At 35.3% G+C, this 20,719-nt stretch overlaps 1 protein-coding gene across 2 annotated transcripts in view; it reads right to left on the bottom strand.

The window, feature by feature from the left end:
• slc39a11 (solute carrier family 39, member 11) overlaps positions 1-20,719 on the bottom strand; it is a 150,812-nt gene that overhangs the window by 54,825 nt on the left and 75,268 nt on the right. Inside the window, exon 5 of one of the 2 annotated variants that reach the window (XM_084136058.1) lies at positions 18,150-18,276. In XM_084136058.1, coding sequence (XP_083992184.1) covers positions 18,150-18,276 — 127 coding nt within the window. Of the gene's footprint in view, positions 1-18,128; positions 18,277-20,719 lie in introns of both variants that reach the window. The other variant, XM_084136057.1, reaches the window with a different exon arrangement.

Consider the following 20,719-nt stretch of genomic DNA (forward strand, 5'->3'; position numbering starts at 1 on the left):
AATCAGTCATAAGTCACTTTCCGAAAAAAAATACAATTATACTTGCACAATTTGTGGCGTCAAGAGAAAGACTAATGTGACCATTTAATAACTCAATAACTAATTAGAGAACTTTCTGGCCTTGAACACTTCATGACAGTGGAGGAATATAATTAAAATGACTAAAACTGCCAATGCATGCATGAGTGATCTGAAAAAAAACTAAAAACACTTCACTTTTTTTAAGAAAATAAGCCTCTTTTGCTCACCAAGGCTGTTTTTGGTACAGTAAAAAGGTGAAATATTATTACAATGTAAAGTAACTGTTTTCTATGTGAATATATGGTAAAATGTAATTTATTCCTGTGATTTTCAGCATCATTACTCCAGTCTTCAGTGTCACATGATCCTTCAGAAATCATTCTAATATGATGATTTGATGCTCATGAAACATTTGATTATTATCAATGTTGAAAACAGTTGTGCTGCTTCATATTTCTGTGGAAACTGTGATGCATTTTTTTTAAGATTCTTTGATGAATAGAAAGTTCAAATGAAAAGCATTTATTTAAACTAGGAAACTTTTGTTACATTATAAATGTCTTTACTGTCACTTTTGAGCAATTTAATGCATCTTCAATAAATAAAAGTATTAATAAAAAAAAAACTAAAAAAAAACCTTTCATGGCTTTAAAAGACCTGAAATATAGTGCATCATATTTACTTTTACTTACATACTTTTCTGGCGCTTTTATGTCATTTTTTGGAGCTTGATAACCGCCACCTATGGAAAAGTTCAGTTTGAACATCTCCTTTTGTGTTTGACAGAATAAATAGTCACATGAGCTTGCTTGATGTGAGTTTACAGATATAATATACTGATCCTGCCAAATACATTACTGTTCATTACAGTTCATTACAGTTTTTAATTCATAAAAAAAAAAAAAAAAAAAAACTCTAAGCAAAGCGTTTTTAACCAGGAAAAAGCAGAAGATTTCAGCACCCTCTACTGGCCACATTTGACCCCAGTTTGGGGTCACTTTAAGGACAGTCCACATCACATACACTTATACTTCACACACACACTCCTTCCTTATCTTTTCCAACAACTTCTCCTCTATCATATGCCGGAGGATTGTTGAAATCAGAAACGGAATTAACTTCATACTCCACAGGCAGAAGTCCCCGATGTGAATGTTTAACATCTGTTAGGAGCTTTCTGGTCTTTTGTCCAGTCGCTCAAACACAGCCATTACAAGCAATGTCACGTATATGAACGGACACACACACACACACACACACACACACACACACACACACACACTCTTGTACATCTATCTTTATGAGGACATTCATTGACACAATGCAATCTCTAGCCTAACCTTACCCATCACAACCTTACCCGTGCCTAACCCGACCCCTGACCCTAAACCGACCCTTGACCTCATTATAACCTGATCCCTAAAACCAAGTCTTGACCCTCAAACAGGCCTTTAAAGGCTCTCAGAGAGTGAGGACCAGCCAAAATGTCCTTTACTCTCTTTGTCCTCACTCCAATGGTCTAAAACTCAAACTGGTCCTCACAAAGATAGTTGTACAAGTACACACACACACACACACACACACACACACACGGACACCTTCTCAGCTGTCAGTCAAGCTGAGAGATCAGCCAGAGGAAAAGAAAGATCTTGTTATAATAACCCACATCCATAATTTATCTCACAAATGTCATCACAGATGTGTTTGATTGAGTATAGAGAAGCGCATACACATATCTATACATCAAACATTGTTGAAAGCCCCATCCATCTCTGTCACTCCACAATCATTTGATGAATGGAGAACCGCGTGTCCACAACATCTGAATGCAATAAAACACAAAAATAAATGTTGTGCAAGCTTTAGTATATTAACTGAATGTCAAAGATATAATGCAGATATATCATTACACAATTTATCTATTGTGCATAGAATAGTCACATAACCTATTACGCATATTTAAATAAATAATTTAAATATATTATAGAATTTAACAGATTCTATATATAACTGTCATATTAAATATATTTTTTTACTATATATATATATATATATATATATATAGTAAAAATATTTTTTTTGTTTATATATATTATATAACAATATATATATATATATTGTTAAACATATATATTTATATACATATATATAGTAAAAATATATATTTTTTGTTGTTTATATATATATATATATTATATAACAAGATATATATTGTTAAACATATATATATATATATATATATATATATATTATATGTTTAATAATATATATGTATATGTTTAATAATAAAATGTTTTTCTTTTTTTATGTGACATTTATCTTTTAATAAATATATTACAAAATATAAATATAAATATATTACATATCTAAGTTGCCAGTCATACAAATAATTAATATGAAAACCTATAACAACATTATCATTTATCTGTCCGTGAGTTTTGATTCCCACATTGCAATATTTATTTACATCAAAACAACAATAAACTGTCAATTTAAACATAAAGGCCCAAAAAAACTTGAAGAACGAACCGGTGTGACGCCATTTTGAACAAAATCAGGCCAAAACGAAGTTCATTTGGTGTTCGTTTCGGCAGATCGGACCAGCTTCCTAAAGTTAACTTCCCGGGAAAAGTTTGCTCCCGCTAGATAAACACCTCTGAACTACTATTGGTCCGTGGTGATGATGTCATAGGTGGGTGTGGCTCTGAGGCTCCGCCTTCTGTGAGGTGTAAATCTTCTCTGGTTCATTTCTTCAGTTCAGTCAGACGTCCTCATAAAAACATGAACACACTGGCGATCCGCTTTATAGTAGAAAATGAAGTTGTAAGTCTAACAGAAAGCGACACTGACAGTTTTTTTATGTTTAATACTGTAAAGCTGCTTGCTTTTAAACAATTATTTTTTATAATGTTATATAAATAAACGAGACATGACTTTACTGGAGAGCTGAACTGCAGAGCTGGTGCAAACCTCCACATCACTATGATCAGATGCTTTCTGAACGGCTGTTTTCTCATCGCTGTCATTTTTTGTGTGTGTTTATTTTGTTACTGAGAGGAAAGTGCGCAGTACATATTTACATATTTATATTCACCGCTTCCAGCAGCGCGGGAGTTGCCGGGATTTTACCCCGAAGTGAAGAACGAAAAAACAACAACTGGTAACACTTTATTTTACAGTGTCCTTGTTACATATGTTACATGTACTTACCATAGTAATAACAGTAAATTATTCATAATTACATGCAACTAACCCTCAACCAAACCCTAATCCTAACCTAACCCTATAGTAAGTACATGTAGTTCATTAATATTACTCAGTACTTAAATATATAATTACACTGTAACAATGACACCTTAAAATAAAGTGTAACCCAACAACACTAACCTCACTCTGAGTATATCGGGGCATTAAAGAAGTACAGAAGCGAAATCATTTGAAGAGCCCTATTGTCATTGAACTGTCAAAATGTGTTTATATTATCTTATATCTACACCGTCACATAAAAAAAAAATACACAAAACGTTCCATTTTTAATATTACTTGTATCAATTTATAGAGATGTCATATTGCACAGATGACTTTCAGATGCTAATGACCTTGATGATAAAGTCATGTCGTTTTACCCTGTCATAAGTTCAGAATACAAACAATACCCTGTTCATTTGTAGTAACTTGAGATAGCACAATGCAATTTATTAGCACAATCCTTGTCTGAGAGAACGCTGTGTCGCTGTGTTTCTAAAATGAAACAGCATTCGAGTCCAAACTGCATTTCATAAGCTCTTTATGAGTCTCAGCTGGTAAAAATACCATCATATGTATAAACATACAATGAGCGCATTTAGTTCAGAACAAATCATTGTTTTGGATGTTCTGTCGCAAAATATGTCATAAAAGCCATTATGTTGTTTTGTAACTTTGGGTTCAGTCTTAAAAATGACAGTGTGAACGCTAAGCGAACCAGAACTATGTGTATTATTTTCCTTTTTGGTCTAGATCAAAAGAATATAATTAGCTTGAAACATTTACAATCTTAATCGAGATAGCACAATACAATTTATAAGCACAGTCCTCGTCTGAGAGAATGCTGTGATAGAAATTTCACCTTTCTGAAATGAAACAGCATTGAGGTCCAAACTGCAGTCTTGATAACGCAGTGATCCTGTGCATCTTCCCTATGAGGCTCAGCTGCCATAGAAACACACGTCATACCCATGCATACATTCATACTGTACATTCATCATCAGTCTCTGCGTGTGTATTCATGGATTCACACCACCAGTATATTCTCTGCATAATGCAGCAGCTTTCTGTTAACACAGAGGAGACTGACGAAAGTAAAGAGCACACGCTGCTTTTAACCTCATCTCACCTTATATGTGATCGGGCATTGAAAACGAGAAACGTTACACATGCCATTATGAAGAAAAGCACACCGAGATCTGTTTTCATTAGACCTGCGGTCGTTCTGAACGAACACGCTGCCCTTGAGGCTTTCAGGTCTTTGTTTCTGATTGTGTCTGAAGAGATGATCACACTTTAATCATTCCTTTTCAATGAGGAAGATGATGCAATGTGGGCGATCAGTCAATGTTTTATTATTATTATTATTTTGTGTAAGATTAAACTAAACTGAAATGCATTTCATGACTGTAAAACCAAACTAATGTTGTGTTCACACTTGGCAGGTTTGGTTCGATTAAAATGAACTCGATTGCTTTTGTTGCTTTTGTGCGATTGCTCTGTTACTGCAGTTCATTTGAATAAGTGTGAACGCTGGCATCTAAACCCACCAAACAAGCGGCCTATAAAAAGAAGGGTCTATGTCCACTAATTTAAGCAGGGGAATAAATAAACAGAGGAGATAACAAGAGACAGGTGGAGATGATTAAGCATCATAGAAACAAACAATGGTAGCCATGGCAACAAACAAGGTTAATTATGGGAACAAACAACGCAGCAATGGAAACAGGAACAAATGACAGGAGATGAAACACTGAAACAAGGAGACCAGGAAATGCACTTCAAAATAAAAGTCCCACAACACAAAACCGGGAAAACAAGACAGACCGAAACTTTTCAGGGTGTCTCGGTCCACTTCCAAACGAACTCTGGTGCGGTTCGACTGAAATATGAAGGCAACACGGACCAAAGACATCTAAACGAACCAAAAACAGGACGTGATGTCACAAGATGCGACCCTAAAAAGGACAGAATTGCGATAGTTGAGATGTTGCCCGTTATAGTTCAGTTCTTGTGTCAGAACCGCGTCTCCTTGCAGCAGATCTGCGTTTGTGTGTAACGGAGGAATTACTGGTGCCGTTTTGACTCTTTTGCACATTTCATAAGCTCTGTGCTTACGTGATTCTCAGCTGGTTAAAACACCACAAACATACAATGAGCGCATTTTGTCACAAAATATATGTCATGAAAGCCTTTATTTTGTTTTGTATCTTTAGGTTCAGGGCCCTCTCTTACACCCCGCGCAATGCAGCGCCAGGCGCGACGCGAGTGTGTTTTGCTAGTTTCAGCTCGACACAGTTTTCATTTTCACGCCCTGTACCACGTTGTGTAAATAGCAAATGCATTTGCGCCCATGGGCTGTTGGTCTGAGAACGAGGTGTGTGTTCTGGCGCATTGTTGGAGCGTTGCTATTGTGAGGAACTGAAATAGACTGAGCCATTGATCAACTGAAACCTGGTCTAACGTCAATGGCGCAATATTTTTTTGTTTTTAAAGAGTGTGTTAGTAATGTGCGCCTATAGGCGGGTCCACAACGGACGTACATTCTGTTTATTACACACACAGGGACGCACAGCAGCACACACACATGACAAATATTAAAAATAAAAGGATTACAATGTAAGAGATTATTATTGTGTACATAAAGATATGGTGGAATCCGGCTTGTCCCGTAGATGTTCTGCTTGTGCTCTTTAACCTCTCTCACACACACACACACACACAGCTTTATCCTGGCGCACGAGCAGATCCGTTTGACGCGTTCGATCTTTCCACTATCAAATTCCGTCATGTGAATAGCGAATCTGTCATGGCGCGAGCGCAACTGGCATTTAAAGGGAATGGGAGATGAGACTCTGATTGGTTTAACGCACGTAAATCCCAAAACACACCCATTACTCATTAAGAGAATAGGAACAACTCTTTTAGAGCATGCGCTGGGAGCGCCGACCATTTTTCCCGTCGTTAAACTAACAAAAGTGGATTCCGACACGCACTAAGTGAACTTGCGCCGTGCGCTTTAGACCATGTGCTTAGATCGTTAAAATAGGGCCCACAGTCTTAAAAATGACAGTGTGAACACCAAGCGAACCAGAACTATGAATGTATTATTTTCCTTTGTGGTCCAGATCAAAAGAATATAATAAGCTTGAAACATTTACAATCTGCCATGAAAATGCCACTAGACAGCAATAACACTAAACTACACCAAAAAAATGGCCTGAAATAAACAAACTACAATTATACAGTACAAACTAATTTAAAAAAATTGACATTTAAAAAAACTAAATGAAAAATTCAAAACAATCAACTTGTGTCCAGTGATGCGGTTACTTCAATTGCATGCAAATGAGCAATATATGATGCATCATGCACAGCACACAATTATTTCCTCTGCATACAATGTTCATTTTAGCAGCATGAAATTTCTCATCAAACAGAACAATACTATGATGTTTTGTGTTCAGGTTTCCACAAGCGATGCCCAGTTACACAGTCCAGTGAACCTCCAGCTGTCGGTGTGAATGTGACACAGGTTTTTATCTCGTCGAATTATCAAGTTGCGTCTGGTTAGCACTCAGTGTCACGTGTCATTGACTGCAGTATAAACACCGCAACACAAACTCACACACTCACGTCACGTACACAAAGCCCTGACCTTCAGCTATCTGAAAAACACTTCTAGAGATGTTTGATGTCAAATCATAAGTGTCATTTCACAGGGATTTGACTTCTATTTTCTAAGTAAAAACGTGTTTAGGGAAGGGCTTTGTGTTCCATCTATCCATCTATTACATACATATATATATATATACACACACACACACATACACACAATCAAGTCAAGTCACCTCTATTTATATAGTGCTTTTTGCAATACAAATTGTATCAAAGCAGCTTCACAGTGATCACACAATACAACAAAGTTTGTTTCTAGAAGAAAATTGCGTCATCGTCCACCTTAAGTAAGGCAGATCAATAATATTGTTGTAGTCAAGGCAACAGACACACACACACACACACACACACGTCACTGCAATTGATAATATGCATCACCATTGGGAATTCATCTCTCATCATCAGAGGCTTATGATAAGAATCAAAATACCTCAATAATTGCATGAGCTGATTCCTCAAGATCTGATATCCCATGATCCTCCTGATGTAATTAAAATCAAATTATAAAAAAATAAAATAAATTCCAATGCAGGAATCTTCTACTAAACAACTATCGACCTCGTTGGCAAATTGAATCAGTAATTTCAGTGGAAGAATAAAGAAGCTCCAAAGCTCACGGTTCTGCATTTTCCTTCAAGTACTAAAGCCTGTTCATGTTTGGCATCAGCTCAAATGTGTTCAACTCAACAGAAAATTGAATTCATTATTAATATGCAAATATGAAAGGAGAAGACGGAGGAATTATAGTATAACTAAACCATCATTTTTCAGTCATTTTTACATGGTTGATATGACGTACTCAGTGTGCATATTTCTGTAAAATGATATTACATTGCTTCTAGCAACACTTTCAAAGTGAAATGTGCCGTGAGTGACGCTAAAAGCACGTTCAGCTTGATCTGAAACAGATGAACGTGAATCTGGCAGTTTTATTACATCGGTTGTTGAAAGTATCGCGACTTATCGTTTGTCCGGTGAGTGACACTAAAAGCTTTGAAAATGACGCAGCACTGAGTGTTAAGCAAACTAGAGATAAAAACATATTTGCTGAAGAAAGCGTGTCATTTTAGTCTTTGAGCTCTTCTATCGTGACTGGTGTTTCACAGACTCGTTCAAGAGCTGCTGAGAGAGTTCACTACAGCTGAAAACACACACATATGTGATGCAAATGTCAAAATGTGTTAGTTTACAAATCATGCACTATGTGAAAAGAGTGTTCAGCTCATAACAGTGTTGTGCAAGGAACCTTTTTTAAGCAATAATCTGCTCCTGTAATCACAATGGAAACTGCAGAGAATTGTATGTATAGGTACGGTTGGCAAAACTGCTTTCCAGGTTAGTGTTAAATTGTTGAAAGATACTAGAGTTTAGTTTGGGGTGTTTAGCAGCATGAACACTAGATCTTATAGCTGTGAAATGTCAAGCACACATTCGGAGACGGGGAATTACAATACATCAATACACAAACGAGCAGGTGAAATTACCAGAGGTCTCTGAGCAGCTGCGATTCACTCCAGACGGGTTTGTCTGCACATATTTTAACATAATGTGAACAACATGAAAGAGAACTAATTATTAAATTACTGCAGCATAATAAACAGTCTAAGCAAACATCTCTGGTAATTTGAGAATGGAAAAGAACATGCATGTTTTTTGTTGGTTTTTGCAATAATATTCTGAATAATTGTTTACTCTATGAAGCATTTAAGATTTTTTTTTTTTTTTTTTTACAGTTATTTGCTGTATTTTTATTTACAGTTATTTACTGTAATAGTTAAGACTATGTTTGACAGGTAAACTGTTCTAGGTCCATCCAGGAACAAACATACTACTTTCCAAAGTAATATGTGACCCTGGATCACGTCACCAGTCTCGAGTCGCACTGGTATATTTGTGGCAATAGCCAACAATACATTGTATGGGTCAAAATTATCGATTTTTCTTTTATGCCAAAATTCATTAGGATATTAAGTAAAGATCATGTTCCATGAAGATATTTTATAAATTTCCTACCGTAAATATATAAAACATTTATTTGTGTGAGTGAATGCAGCACAATCGCCAACATAAATGGACAACTTTAAAGGAGATTTTCTCATTGTTTACATTTTTTTGCTCCCTCAGATTCCAGATTTACAAAGTTCACATATGTGACCCTGGACCACAAAACCAGTCACATGGGTAAATTTATTTAAATTGAGATTTATACATAATCTGAAAGCTGAACAAATACGCTTTCCATTGATGTGTGGTTTGTTATGATAGGACAATATTTGGTCGAGATGAAAATCTAGAATCTGAGGGTGCAAAAAAATCAAAACATTGAGAAAATCTCCTTTAAAGTTGTTCATTTATGTTGGCGATTGTGCTGCATTCACTCACAGAAATACATGTTTTATATATTTACGGTAGGAAATTTACAAAATATCTTCATGGAACATGATCTTTACTTAATATCCTAATGAATTTTGACATAAAAGAAAAATCGATAATTTTGACCCATACAATGTATTGTTGGCTATTGCCACAGATATACCAGTGCGACTCGAAACTGGTTCTGTGATCCAGGGTCACATATGCATATGCCTATTGCTTTTCTTGCTCCATTTGCCAAATGCTATATGCATTAGCCAAGATCTCTTACCTTGAGGCAATCATGATGACACTGTTTGTTTACTGTGCGTTTACTGAAGGCCTGCTGTTAGTGCAATATGAAAAATGTACATGTGGTGAAGGCGGCCAAGTTACGATCGGCTCAGCACGAGCAGCTCTTCATATCTCCATCCTGAACGCTGCTGAAAACCCTCCGTAATGGAAGACACTGAGCCGGAGAGAACCACAGATAATGCCCGTCTATTCAGGCCTGTTGTGTTTCTCGGCAAACACTCCTCCTGATGATCTCCACCTCCATCTTTACCTTCAAATACTATCTCACATAACGAGACGAGCCTCGGGGGAATCTCTCACAGAACTCAATAAGAGAATAAACAGCAAATATTCCCCAGCACTTTATAAACACCGACGCGGGGAGAATCAGACGTGCAAACACAGAACTTCAGGCGGGCCGCGACAACAAACATGATATTTTTCCGGAGAGCAAATAGAGAAGGACTGGGATTTTTCCAATTACATAGTAAATAATTCAACAGTCGTATTTTCATTTTCATAATTATTTTATGACCGTTTTCGGCTGCTAAGCCTTTAAAGGTCCCGTTGCATGCGATTCCATGTTTCAAAGTTTAGTTAGTGTGTAATGTTGTTGTTAGAGTATAAATAATATCTGTAAAATTATAACGCTCAAAGTTCAATGCCAAGCGAGATATTTTATTTAACAGAAGTTGACTACAAAAAACGGCTCGATTGGACTACACCCCTCTACTTCCTTCATTAGTGACATCACCAGAACCGTGTTTAGACTAACCTCCGCCCACAGGAACACAGGCGTATTGATGGCGAAATGTCAACAGACGGTTGATGTTTATCTATAATCGGATACCGCAAAAGTTTAATTCGAAGTTGTTAGTTTGCTCTGTCCATTTCACCACGGACTGTTTTTCTAACCTGGGATAATATCAAGCACGCTTCTCTCAGCGTTTCATACTGACGAAGGGGGCAATTTCAACTATATTCCAGCAAGCGGTAAGTAGTGATTTAATATGGAAGTAGCGATCAACTTAACATCGTTTCTCTTAGTAGGATGAAAATAATCTTACTTAAACTGTGATTAATATACAGAAAGCGATCAAAGAACAATCCCTTTCCAATCGCCCAAGCTGTCAATCAATCACACAGCGCGAGTTTATCTGGACACTTGCCAAAACTCGTTATGAAATAAATGACGCTGTTACACTGCACAACGAAGCTCTTACTGTATTTATATGCCTCATGTTTGCATTGGTGAAATCATTAGTGAGTGCAGAAACTGCGTTGCAATGATAAGATCTTTTTTCACGCGATCAACAGGCTGTCATCTGCTCAACGCTCACTGCAATTTTTTATGTGATTGAAATAGATCTAAATACTTAAAAAACTTCTCACGATTCGTTAATCCCGATAGTTGTAATAGTAAAAACGTATAATAGCTGTAATAGTAAAAGTTTTCCAGATAGTTCCACATGTAATGCCAGATATTTCATATGCAAGCATTTCAGCCAATCACAGCAGTGGGCGTTTACACTGAAGTCTCACAGCAGACACGCCCCTTCAAACAGAGTGTTCAAACCAGGGAATGAAATCAGGCTAGGAAATATGCCTTTTATTTCTAAATTATAACAATTTTTGATCTAAAAAACATACTAACATTATAAGGGCACCCCTGGAAACATGATAAAATAATAAAAATAATCCATGGAATGGGACCTTTAAGATTTCAGCCGCGTGTAAACACACTCGTCACATCTGGAAAGAAGCGGGCCACAGGTTTACTGTCAGCTTCGTGTTAGCTTTTAACATCTGCAATATTCAATAACAGACTCTTTGATTCTGAAAGACTCCGTAGGATTAATTCATTTAAAAAAGTAGGTATTATAAGCCAATAAAGCTATGAGAAAAATAATTTGAACTCCTGATTTGTGTTGAAACAAATGAAGAATCAATTTATCAAATCTTAAATAAATAAACATTTATCTTTAAAAACAAATGTAGTATTTTATATATAAAAAAATGTTACTAGACACTTATTATTTTTATTGGTATTATTATGATTATTTAAAATGAATAATTTATTTAATGTATTCCTTTAGTTAATTATATATATATATATATATATATATATATATATATATATATATATATATATATATATATATATATATATATATATATATATATATGAAGAGTTCAGATGCAAAAGCCTCTAAGTGCCATCTGAAATGTTCTTCTAGAATGATTATTTTTATCAAGCTCGTATATTTAAGTTCAATAATTTCACTTAAATGGCTGAAATTAAATATTTTGTATATTTTGAAATTTACTGAAATTAAATATACGAGCTTGATAAAAATGACCATTGTAGAAGAAAATTTCAGATGGCACTTAGAGGCTTTTGCATCTGAACTCTTCATATATATATATATATACACACTACATTAACCTTTTGTCTAAAACTCAGGATGGCCAAATGTAGCTTTTTTCCCCAAGATTTAATATTAAATGAAACGCCACAAAAAGGATCACGTTGTTCTGTGCGCAGTGTGTGTCGGTTCTGCTCTCAGGCTCCTCCAGAAAAGACAAGTGCAGTGCTGAGAGAGAGACCACAACAGCACCGACACACACACACACACACCAGCCACAACACAACCACCAACACCGGACTCACAAAAACAGCAGCACAGTTTATGCGGAGTAAGAAATGGCAATCAGACATCTTCACTCGACACCACACACCTCTCTCCACTTCTGGACATGTCTGATGGATGATGTGCACTGGGATGGCTGAGAGGAAAATCACCCGAAGAGGAAAACACACAATAATAAGCAGTTTTATGATTACACAGCGTATGAAGCCTCTATACAAAATGCATTTTTAAAGGTATTCTTAATGGATTCAAAATGCGTTTTAAATAACTTTAACCACAGTTATAATACATTATATTTATTTCCTATTGTTTGGGAAACAGTATAATATATATATGGAATAATATATTGAAGCAATTGACCAACATTAACTTCCTATATTATATTATGTATTTTCTTTAACTCTCTGGTCTTCGGTCAATTTAGATCGTTTTTTTATTTTAATTTTTGTTCCACTATTTTACTTCATTGAAATCGTTAGAAACTTTTGTGGCACTTGCTATAAACTCCAAAAACAACAAAAAAAAAAAAAAAAAATGTGGACAAAAAGCTAAATTGTCTTTAAAATAAAGTTACATTTGTGATCTTGGTCAAAAATGGCCTTTTTTGAGTTGGAAAAATGAAAAATATAAAAAATATAGAGCCATGTACAACAAATCAGCAATGATAAAGTAGTCATTGATAATGTCTAAATATATATCCAAATGAAAAACCTAATAAAAGTAAGTAATTATGTCTGGAAATAATCGTTTAGGGAACACACACCATGATATTACAATAATTTTCTTTATTTCTCTCACCAGATTGCACCAAATCCACTTTCCTTGCGTTGGAGTTTAAATCACCTAGCTCAATTTTTCACTTAAATGTATGTTTTTTTAATGTAATTTGTACTTTATTTATATACAGTAGAAATACATGGTGCATAATTTAGAGGTGAGTATAATATAGTACCATAAAAATCCCCTAAAAATACTAAATAAATATTATTGAAACAAAACATAGTACATTAATTTAATTTTATGAAATGCTATGCTTATCGTCTTCGTCCTGTTTTGACCTCTGAGATCAGTGAGATATACTAATGAGTTAAAGGTGTCAAGTAACATATTTACATTTATTAACAAAAATATTTGACACAATAATGATGTGCTATGAAACATTATGAATACCTTCATAATAAATTGCATATATACAGGCTTCATGGAAACTGATTTCTTCGTGTTTGGAGATCAATCATCAAGAGAAACAGAGTTGAGAATAGCGGCACATGATAGATAGTCAGAAACACCATTTCCTTTTAAACCCTTTATCTGACCGTGAGCTGCGGGTGAATTTAGAGGCAGTCTTCACCAAACCGCATGCAAACACTCTCTCGGCTCGCAGCCTGTAATGTGCTGAGAGACGTCATGGCTGCAGGCGCTGGTCAGATATAATAACCTCCTATCAGTCTTCATTTCATGCTGGATAACCAACTCCAGTCCCGACACACACCTGAGATCCTCCCTCGCTCACTTTACAGCGGAGCTCTGCGAACTCACCGGCTCTCCAAAGCCTCTTCACTCACGTTTAGCACTGACGAAATATTAAATCAGCAGATTGCTTTTATGTTCGTTTTCTATGAGTTTGCAATTTATGTAACCCTGCTAGCAAAATTTGGGATGCATATAAATATTGTTTGAAAAACCTCTTCTAGCAATACATATAATAATCATCAAAGTAAAACCGACAAAATTAATAAAAGCAATTTGCAAAATAAGCTGACACTCAGTAGAAGCTAGCTAATTTGGAATTTATGGAATTTATTTAAATGTATGGAATTTATTTAAGATTAAACATTATATCATGAATAAATAAATACTTAAATATCATTTATTTACGTATAAATTATATAAATTATAAATAAAAGAATCTATTTTTGCATTTTTTTATTTTATACATAAATAATATAAATAAATAAATACATAATACATTCATTTTATTTATTAACTTGTTCACTTATTTAAGTAACCATCATTTATTTAATTAAATAAATTATTAAAATAAAACTATTTATTATTTGTAGTATTGTTTCGATGTTTGTTTATACAGTTACTTGAACTAATAAATAAATAATTTCACTTTTATTTATTTATTGAAAAAATATTTTTTTTCTAGTATCGCTTTTATGATAATAAATAAATAATACATAAAAAAAATGATTTACTCGTTCACTAACTGAAGTAACCATAATTAATTTAATGATATACATTATTCAAATGATATACATTATTCAAATAAAACAATTTATTTTAGTATTGTTTTGATGTTTGATCATAAAGTTACTTAAATACATCATGCACTTTTATTTATTAATTAGTTTATTTATGTAATAAAAAAATAAAGTAGTTTATTCTGGTATTGCTTTTATGATAGATAAAAAAAAAAATAATAATAATAATAAATAAATGCATTCACACAGGATTTTTTTTTTTTTTTTTTTTACTGTGGGTAATAATTACTTATAATCATGATATTCACAAAAGACCAGTATGAGTAATTTTAATCCTGTGTGAAAATGGTGTATTGCAGTAGCTGAATACAATCATGAAATTATTAGTAATAATACCATTAACTATAGCAAACGTGATAATTACACCAAACTGACAGTCAATTAACCAATTTCCTTGAATAAGCTTTCTATTACATATATCTAAATGATGTCTTTATGCGTGCGGTTCTCTGTGAGCGTGGAGATGGACGTCTGCAGATGCTGATAATGTCTTCGAGCGCCTGGAGCTGTCAGTCAGAAGACACGCGTTCCACTCGTTCAGCATGTCATATTTTCACACTCGTTTAGCTCTGATAATTAGACTGTGGATTCTGCCTCAGGAGTTACAGCTGTACAGCTTTTAACAACGTTCTCCCTAACACAGTGAGTTAATAAAACCCATGTTTTATGAGTCATTTGAACCACATAAAAGCTATAATGCTTAATGGGTGAAGAAGAATAGTCATTTCAGTTTCTGTATGATGGAATATTCAGAACAGCTGATATAAGTCCGATATTATGCAATAATGCCACCAGATATGCCAAATTGTATCCCTTTAGTGAATTCTTCTGAATTATTGTAATGATTTAAATAATAAAATCAGCCCTGAAAAAAAAAAACTGAATTTATTTTTTTCCTTACTTTTTTTTTGGCACGTTTTATTCCATTTATATATATATACATGAAGAGTTCAGATGCAAAAGCCTCTAAGTGCCATCTGAAATTTTCTTCTAGAATGATCATTTTTATCAAGCTCATATACAGTGAGGAAAATAAGTATTTGAACACCCTGCTATTTTGCAAGTTCTCCCACTTAGAAATCATGGAGGGGTCTGAAATTGTCATCGTAGGTGCATGTCCTCTGTGAGAGACATAATCTAAAAAAAAAATCCAGAAATCACAATGTATGATTTTTTAACTATTTATTTGTATGATACAGCTGCAAATAAGTATTTGAACACCTGAGAAAATCAATGTTAATATTTGGTACAGTAGCCTTTGTTTGCAATTACAGAGGTCAAACGTTTCCTGTAGTTTTTCACCAGGTTTGCACACACTGCAGGAGGGATTTTGGCCCACTCCTCCACACAGATCTTCTCTAGATCAGTCAGGTTTCTGGGCTGTCGCTGAGAAACACGGAGTTTGAGCTCCCTCCAAAGATTCTCTATTGGGTTTAGGTCTGGAGACTGGCTAGGCCACGCCAGAACCTTGATATGCTTCTTACAGAGCCACTCCTTGGTTATCCTGGCTGTGTGCTTCGGGTCATTGTCATGTTGGAAGACCCAGCCTCGACCCATCTTCAATGCTCTAACTGAGGGAAGGAGGTTGTTCCCCAAAATCTCGCAATACATGGCCCCGGTCATCCTCTCCTTAATACAGTGCAGTCGCCCTGTCCCATGTGCAGAAAAACACCCCCAAAGCATGATGCTACCACCCCCATTCTTCACAGTAGGGATGGTGTTCTTGGGATGGTACTCATCATTCTTCTTCCTCCAAACACGTTTAGTGGAATTATGACCAAAAAGTTCTATTTTGGTCTCATCTGACCACATGACTTTCTCCCATGACTCCTCTGGATCATCCAAATGGTCATTGGCAAACTTAAGACGGGCCTTGACATGTGCTGGTTTAAGCAGGGGAAACTTCCGTGCCATGCATGATTTCAAACCATGACGTCTTAGTGTATTACCAACAGTAACCTTGGAAACGGTGGTCCCAGCTCTTTTCAGGTCATTGACCAGCTCCTCCCGTGTAGTTCTGGGCTGATTTCTCACCTTTCTTAGGATCATTGAGACCCCACGAGGTGAGATCTTGCATGGAGCCCCAGTCCGAGGGAGATTGACAGTCATGTTTAGCTTCTTCCATTTTCTAATGATTGCTCCAACAGTGGACCTTTTTTCACCGAGCTGCTTGGCAATTTCCCCGTAGCCCTTTCCAGCCTTGTGGAGGTGTACAATTTTGTCTCTAGTGTCTTTGGACAGCTCTTTGGTCTTGGCCATGTTAGTAGTTGGATTCTTACTGATTGTATGGGGTGGACAGGTGTCTTTATGCAGCTAACGACCTCAAACAGGTGCATCTAATTTAGGATAATAAATGAAGTGGAGGTGGACATTTTAAAGGCAGACTAACAGGTCTTTGAGGGTCAGAATTCTAGCTGATAGACAGGTGTTCAAATACTTATTTGCAGCTGTATCATACAAATAAATAGTTAAAAAATCATATATTGTGATTTCTGGATTTTTTTTTTAGATTATGTCTCTCACAGTGGACATGCACCGACGATGACAATTTCAGACCCCTCCATGATTTCCAAGTGGGAGAACTTGCAAAATAGCAGGGTGTTCAAATACTTATTTTCCTCACTGTATTGAAGTTCAATAATTTCACTTAAATGGCAATGCAAATTACCTATTATTTGTCATTTAAGTGAAATTACTGAACTTAAATATACAAGCTTTATAAAAATGATCATTCTAGGAGAAAATTTCAGATGGCACTTAGAGGCTTTTGCATCTGAACTCTTCATATATATATATATATATATATATATATATATATATATATATATATATATATATATATATATATATATATATATATATATATATTCAAAAATTTGGGGTCAGTAAGAATTTTATTTTTATTTTTGGGGGAAAGAAATAAAATAAATCAATACTTTTATTCATCAAGGATGAGTTAAACTGATCAAAAGTTACAGTAAAGACATTTAAAATGTTAGAAAATAATCTATTTTAAATAAATGCTGTTCTTTTGAACTTTCTATTCTTCAAAGAATTTTGAAAAAAATTTGTTTTCAACTGTTTTCATTTCCATAATTTTCCTGAAAATTCCATTTCAATTTCAGTAATTCCATTAATTTTATTCCATGCATTTTAATTTATAAAAAATATATTTATTTTTTCTTTATTTATTGTTACCATAAATATCACCTAAAGCACTCTTGAACTCTGCATGCATCTGATCTGCATGTACTCTTCTCATGGTGGTAAACCTCAAAAGTTGCATGGTAATATTTCCATAAATAATGCATTAAGCACCACTTGAGATAAGTGTGTGTTCCTTCTGTGCTCTATTCATGGCAAAAAGCGATTTTTGAAAGGAGACCCACCACCAGCACTTCTTAGCACACACTACATTTAAAGAGACATAAGAGAAACAATAAAGTCTCAGAAGAGCCCAGAGAAAACCCTAAAAAGTGAGCTTGCCCATTTCAAAGATCCAGAAATGTGATTCAGAAGCGTGAGGAAAGCCACCAGGACCCGGAGAGAGCCATCACACAGCTGACACACATCTAACGCGTGAGAGAAGAGAGTGGGATCGTGAAGAAGAGCTTGCCTGAGTGAACTCCTGCTCTACCTATCCTGATGGACATGTGCTCCTCCTCATCCTCCTCTTCCTCGCACAGGCCAGCCAGAGAGCTCTTCTTCTTCTTCTTCTTATCAGACGGCAGAGCCAGAGCCATATGAGGGTCCGACACGATACCCTGCAACAAACAATCAAACGGACAGATATAAACACATTCCAAAAGGCACTGAATTGTGAACTATTGAATGAGATATCATCTTTAATAATAAATAAATAAAATATGTGACATGCTGCATCAGTGCCTTTGAAAAGCCTTGCGCTGTGTTTTTGCTTTAAGGCAAAGTGACATGATTTGTCAAGATGTCAACCAAGAAAATATATCCCTACGCAAACACAGAATGCCAGTGGGGTTTCAAGTCACAGATATCGACCTATATATATTTATATATTTTTTCTTTTGAAAAAGATTAGCTTTTGAAAACAGAAGCACAGTGAAATTGCAGGCATCCATTTCAGAGCTGCCATTAATAAAGATCCTCGGGCTGTTGCGTTCGCTCTGAATAAGTAAAGGCACAGAGAGAGACGTGACATTAAGAAGTCAACACGGGGGAAACAAAAACATACAAGCCGCCACACTGAGACCGAGCTGAAGAATGGATGACACACTAAGAAATGTTTACCATATCTCTGCATTATGATACTCAAATAAATGATATGATCACACTGTACGAATGACTGACCATTTAAAGCAAAGAAAATTCTACTCTGAAAACAATATTAAATTCATATCTTTGCTGTGTTCATGTGACTTCACTGAATAAACCTCATCTCAAAGCGAGCACTTTAATAACGTCATCTTCTGATGTTTAACGCGGGGTTAAATGTAACACGGACAGTTAGTCAGGGTCAGGTTGTGTTTCCGCTCTTTTTCTCTCGCTGCCAGAAGACGGTCTCCCGCGGGTTTGTGGAAAGTTTTGATAAGATTTCGTAAAGATTCTGGACGAAGAGTGTTTTGACACCATGCAAGTACATTTTCTCATCATACGTTTTTTTTCGGTTTCTGAGTTGTGTGTGTACGTCACCAAATCTCACTTTATATGACCTTAATCACTGTCTTGTTGGCTAAAACAGCACCGTTCTGAAACATATCAGCAACTGTTAGCTCGGCTTAAACTGTGTTTTACACAGCGGGGTTAGTCGTAGCACAGTGTTACAGCCGCCAAGTGTACAGCGATAATGACAACTTTTCAGCTTTATATATTTATTTTGCCACATTTAACTTTGTTGGACTTTCACAAACAATGCTGGAATTTAAATGTCAAAGTAGACTATGATTTTTTTCACATTTGTTAACTATGCATTGATCACTTGTTTTTTTATTTATTAAAAAGCCTGTTTTTCATGCAATAAACCCTTTAAAATGTGAATTTAAAGCTTGTTTTTTTATTATTACTGTTATTAATAATAATAATAATTTTGCATGCAGCTGCCACACACAAACATAATTCAATTGCAATTACAATATTTGATGATTTTATTTATTTATTTATTGCAAAACTGTGCAGCCCTTTCCTATATCTCTATCCATGATATTGATCCATATTAAGGATGTTTGGATGAGGGATGGATGTATGGATATCTATCTATACAGATGTACAAACAATATCAAACTATACAGATAAACTAGTCCTGAATTACGTGTGTTACACACAAGTGTTACAACTAACCCTCTGTCTGTTACAGTTAACCCCGCATATGGGGCAAGTTGTCACATTTGCACTTCTGTCACTTTCAGTGCAACTGTATGAAAATGGTAGATCCATTCAAGTGTTCATTTGTAGCAGAGACGTGTATGTTGCTTGTGTAAAAAAAATTAGAGCGGAGGGAGACGCTGTTTCTTATATTGATTATTTGCTCTTTATGGGTAAGAGTCAAAATCACCCAAAAGCATCAGTTTTTTCCAAATGTGGAAATGGACACTCGACCGTTGCAGCTTTAATTACGTAATGACAAAATAAAATGCATACACTGTTATTATACACTATTCAAACATTATTGTTGTTATTATTATTATGAACTGTTATTATTACTATTTAATGTAATAAATATATACCTTTTTTTTTATGTGCAATCTCCCGCTTTCCATTCTCTCAATTATCTATGCATTTTTCCTGTCAATATGGGTCAACAACATCAGATGTACAGATAATATTCACATATTTACTTTATACACTGGTAAATATTGCATTCAAATGAATGAATGGATGGACGGACGGACGGACGGACGGACGGACGGACGGACGAACGAATGAACGAACGAACCGATGGATGGATGGATGGATGAATGAACGAATGAACGGATGAATGAATGGATGGATTAATGAATGAATGAATGAATGAATGAATGAATGAATGAACGAACGAACGAACGGACGGACGGACGGACGGACGGACGGACGGACGGACGGACGAACGACTGAATGAATGGACGGACGGACGGACGGACGGACGAACGAACGAATTAATTAATTAATTAATTAATTAATTAATGGATGAACGAACGAACGAACGAACGGATGAATGAATGAATGAACGGATGAATGAATGGATGGATTAATGAA

This window comes from Abramis brama, assembly GCF_963993115.1.
Source record: "Abramis brama genome assembly, chromosome: 14".
NCBI classification, from domain to species: Eukaryota; Metazoa; Chordata; class Actinopteri; order Cypriniformes; family Leuciscidae; genus Abramis; species Abramis brama.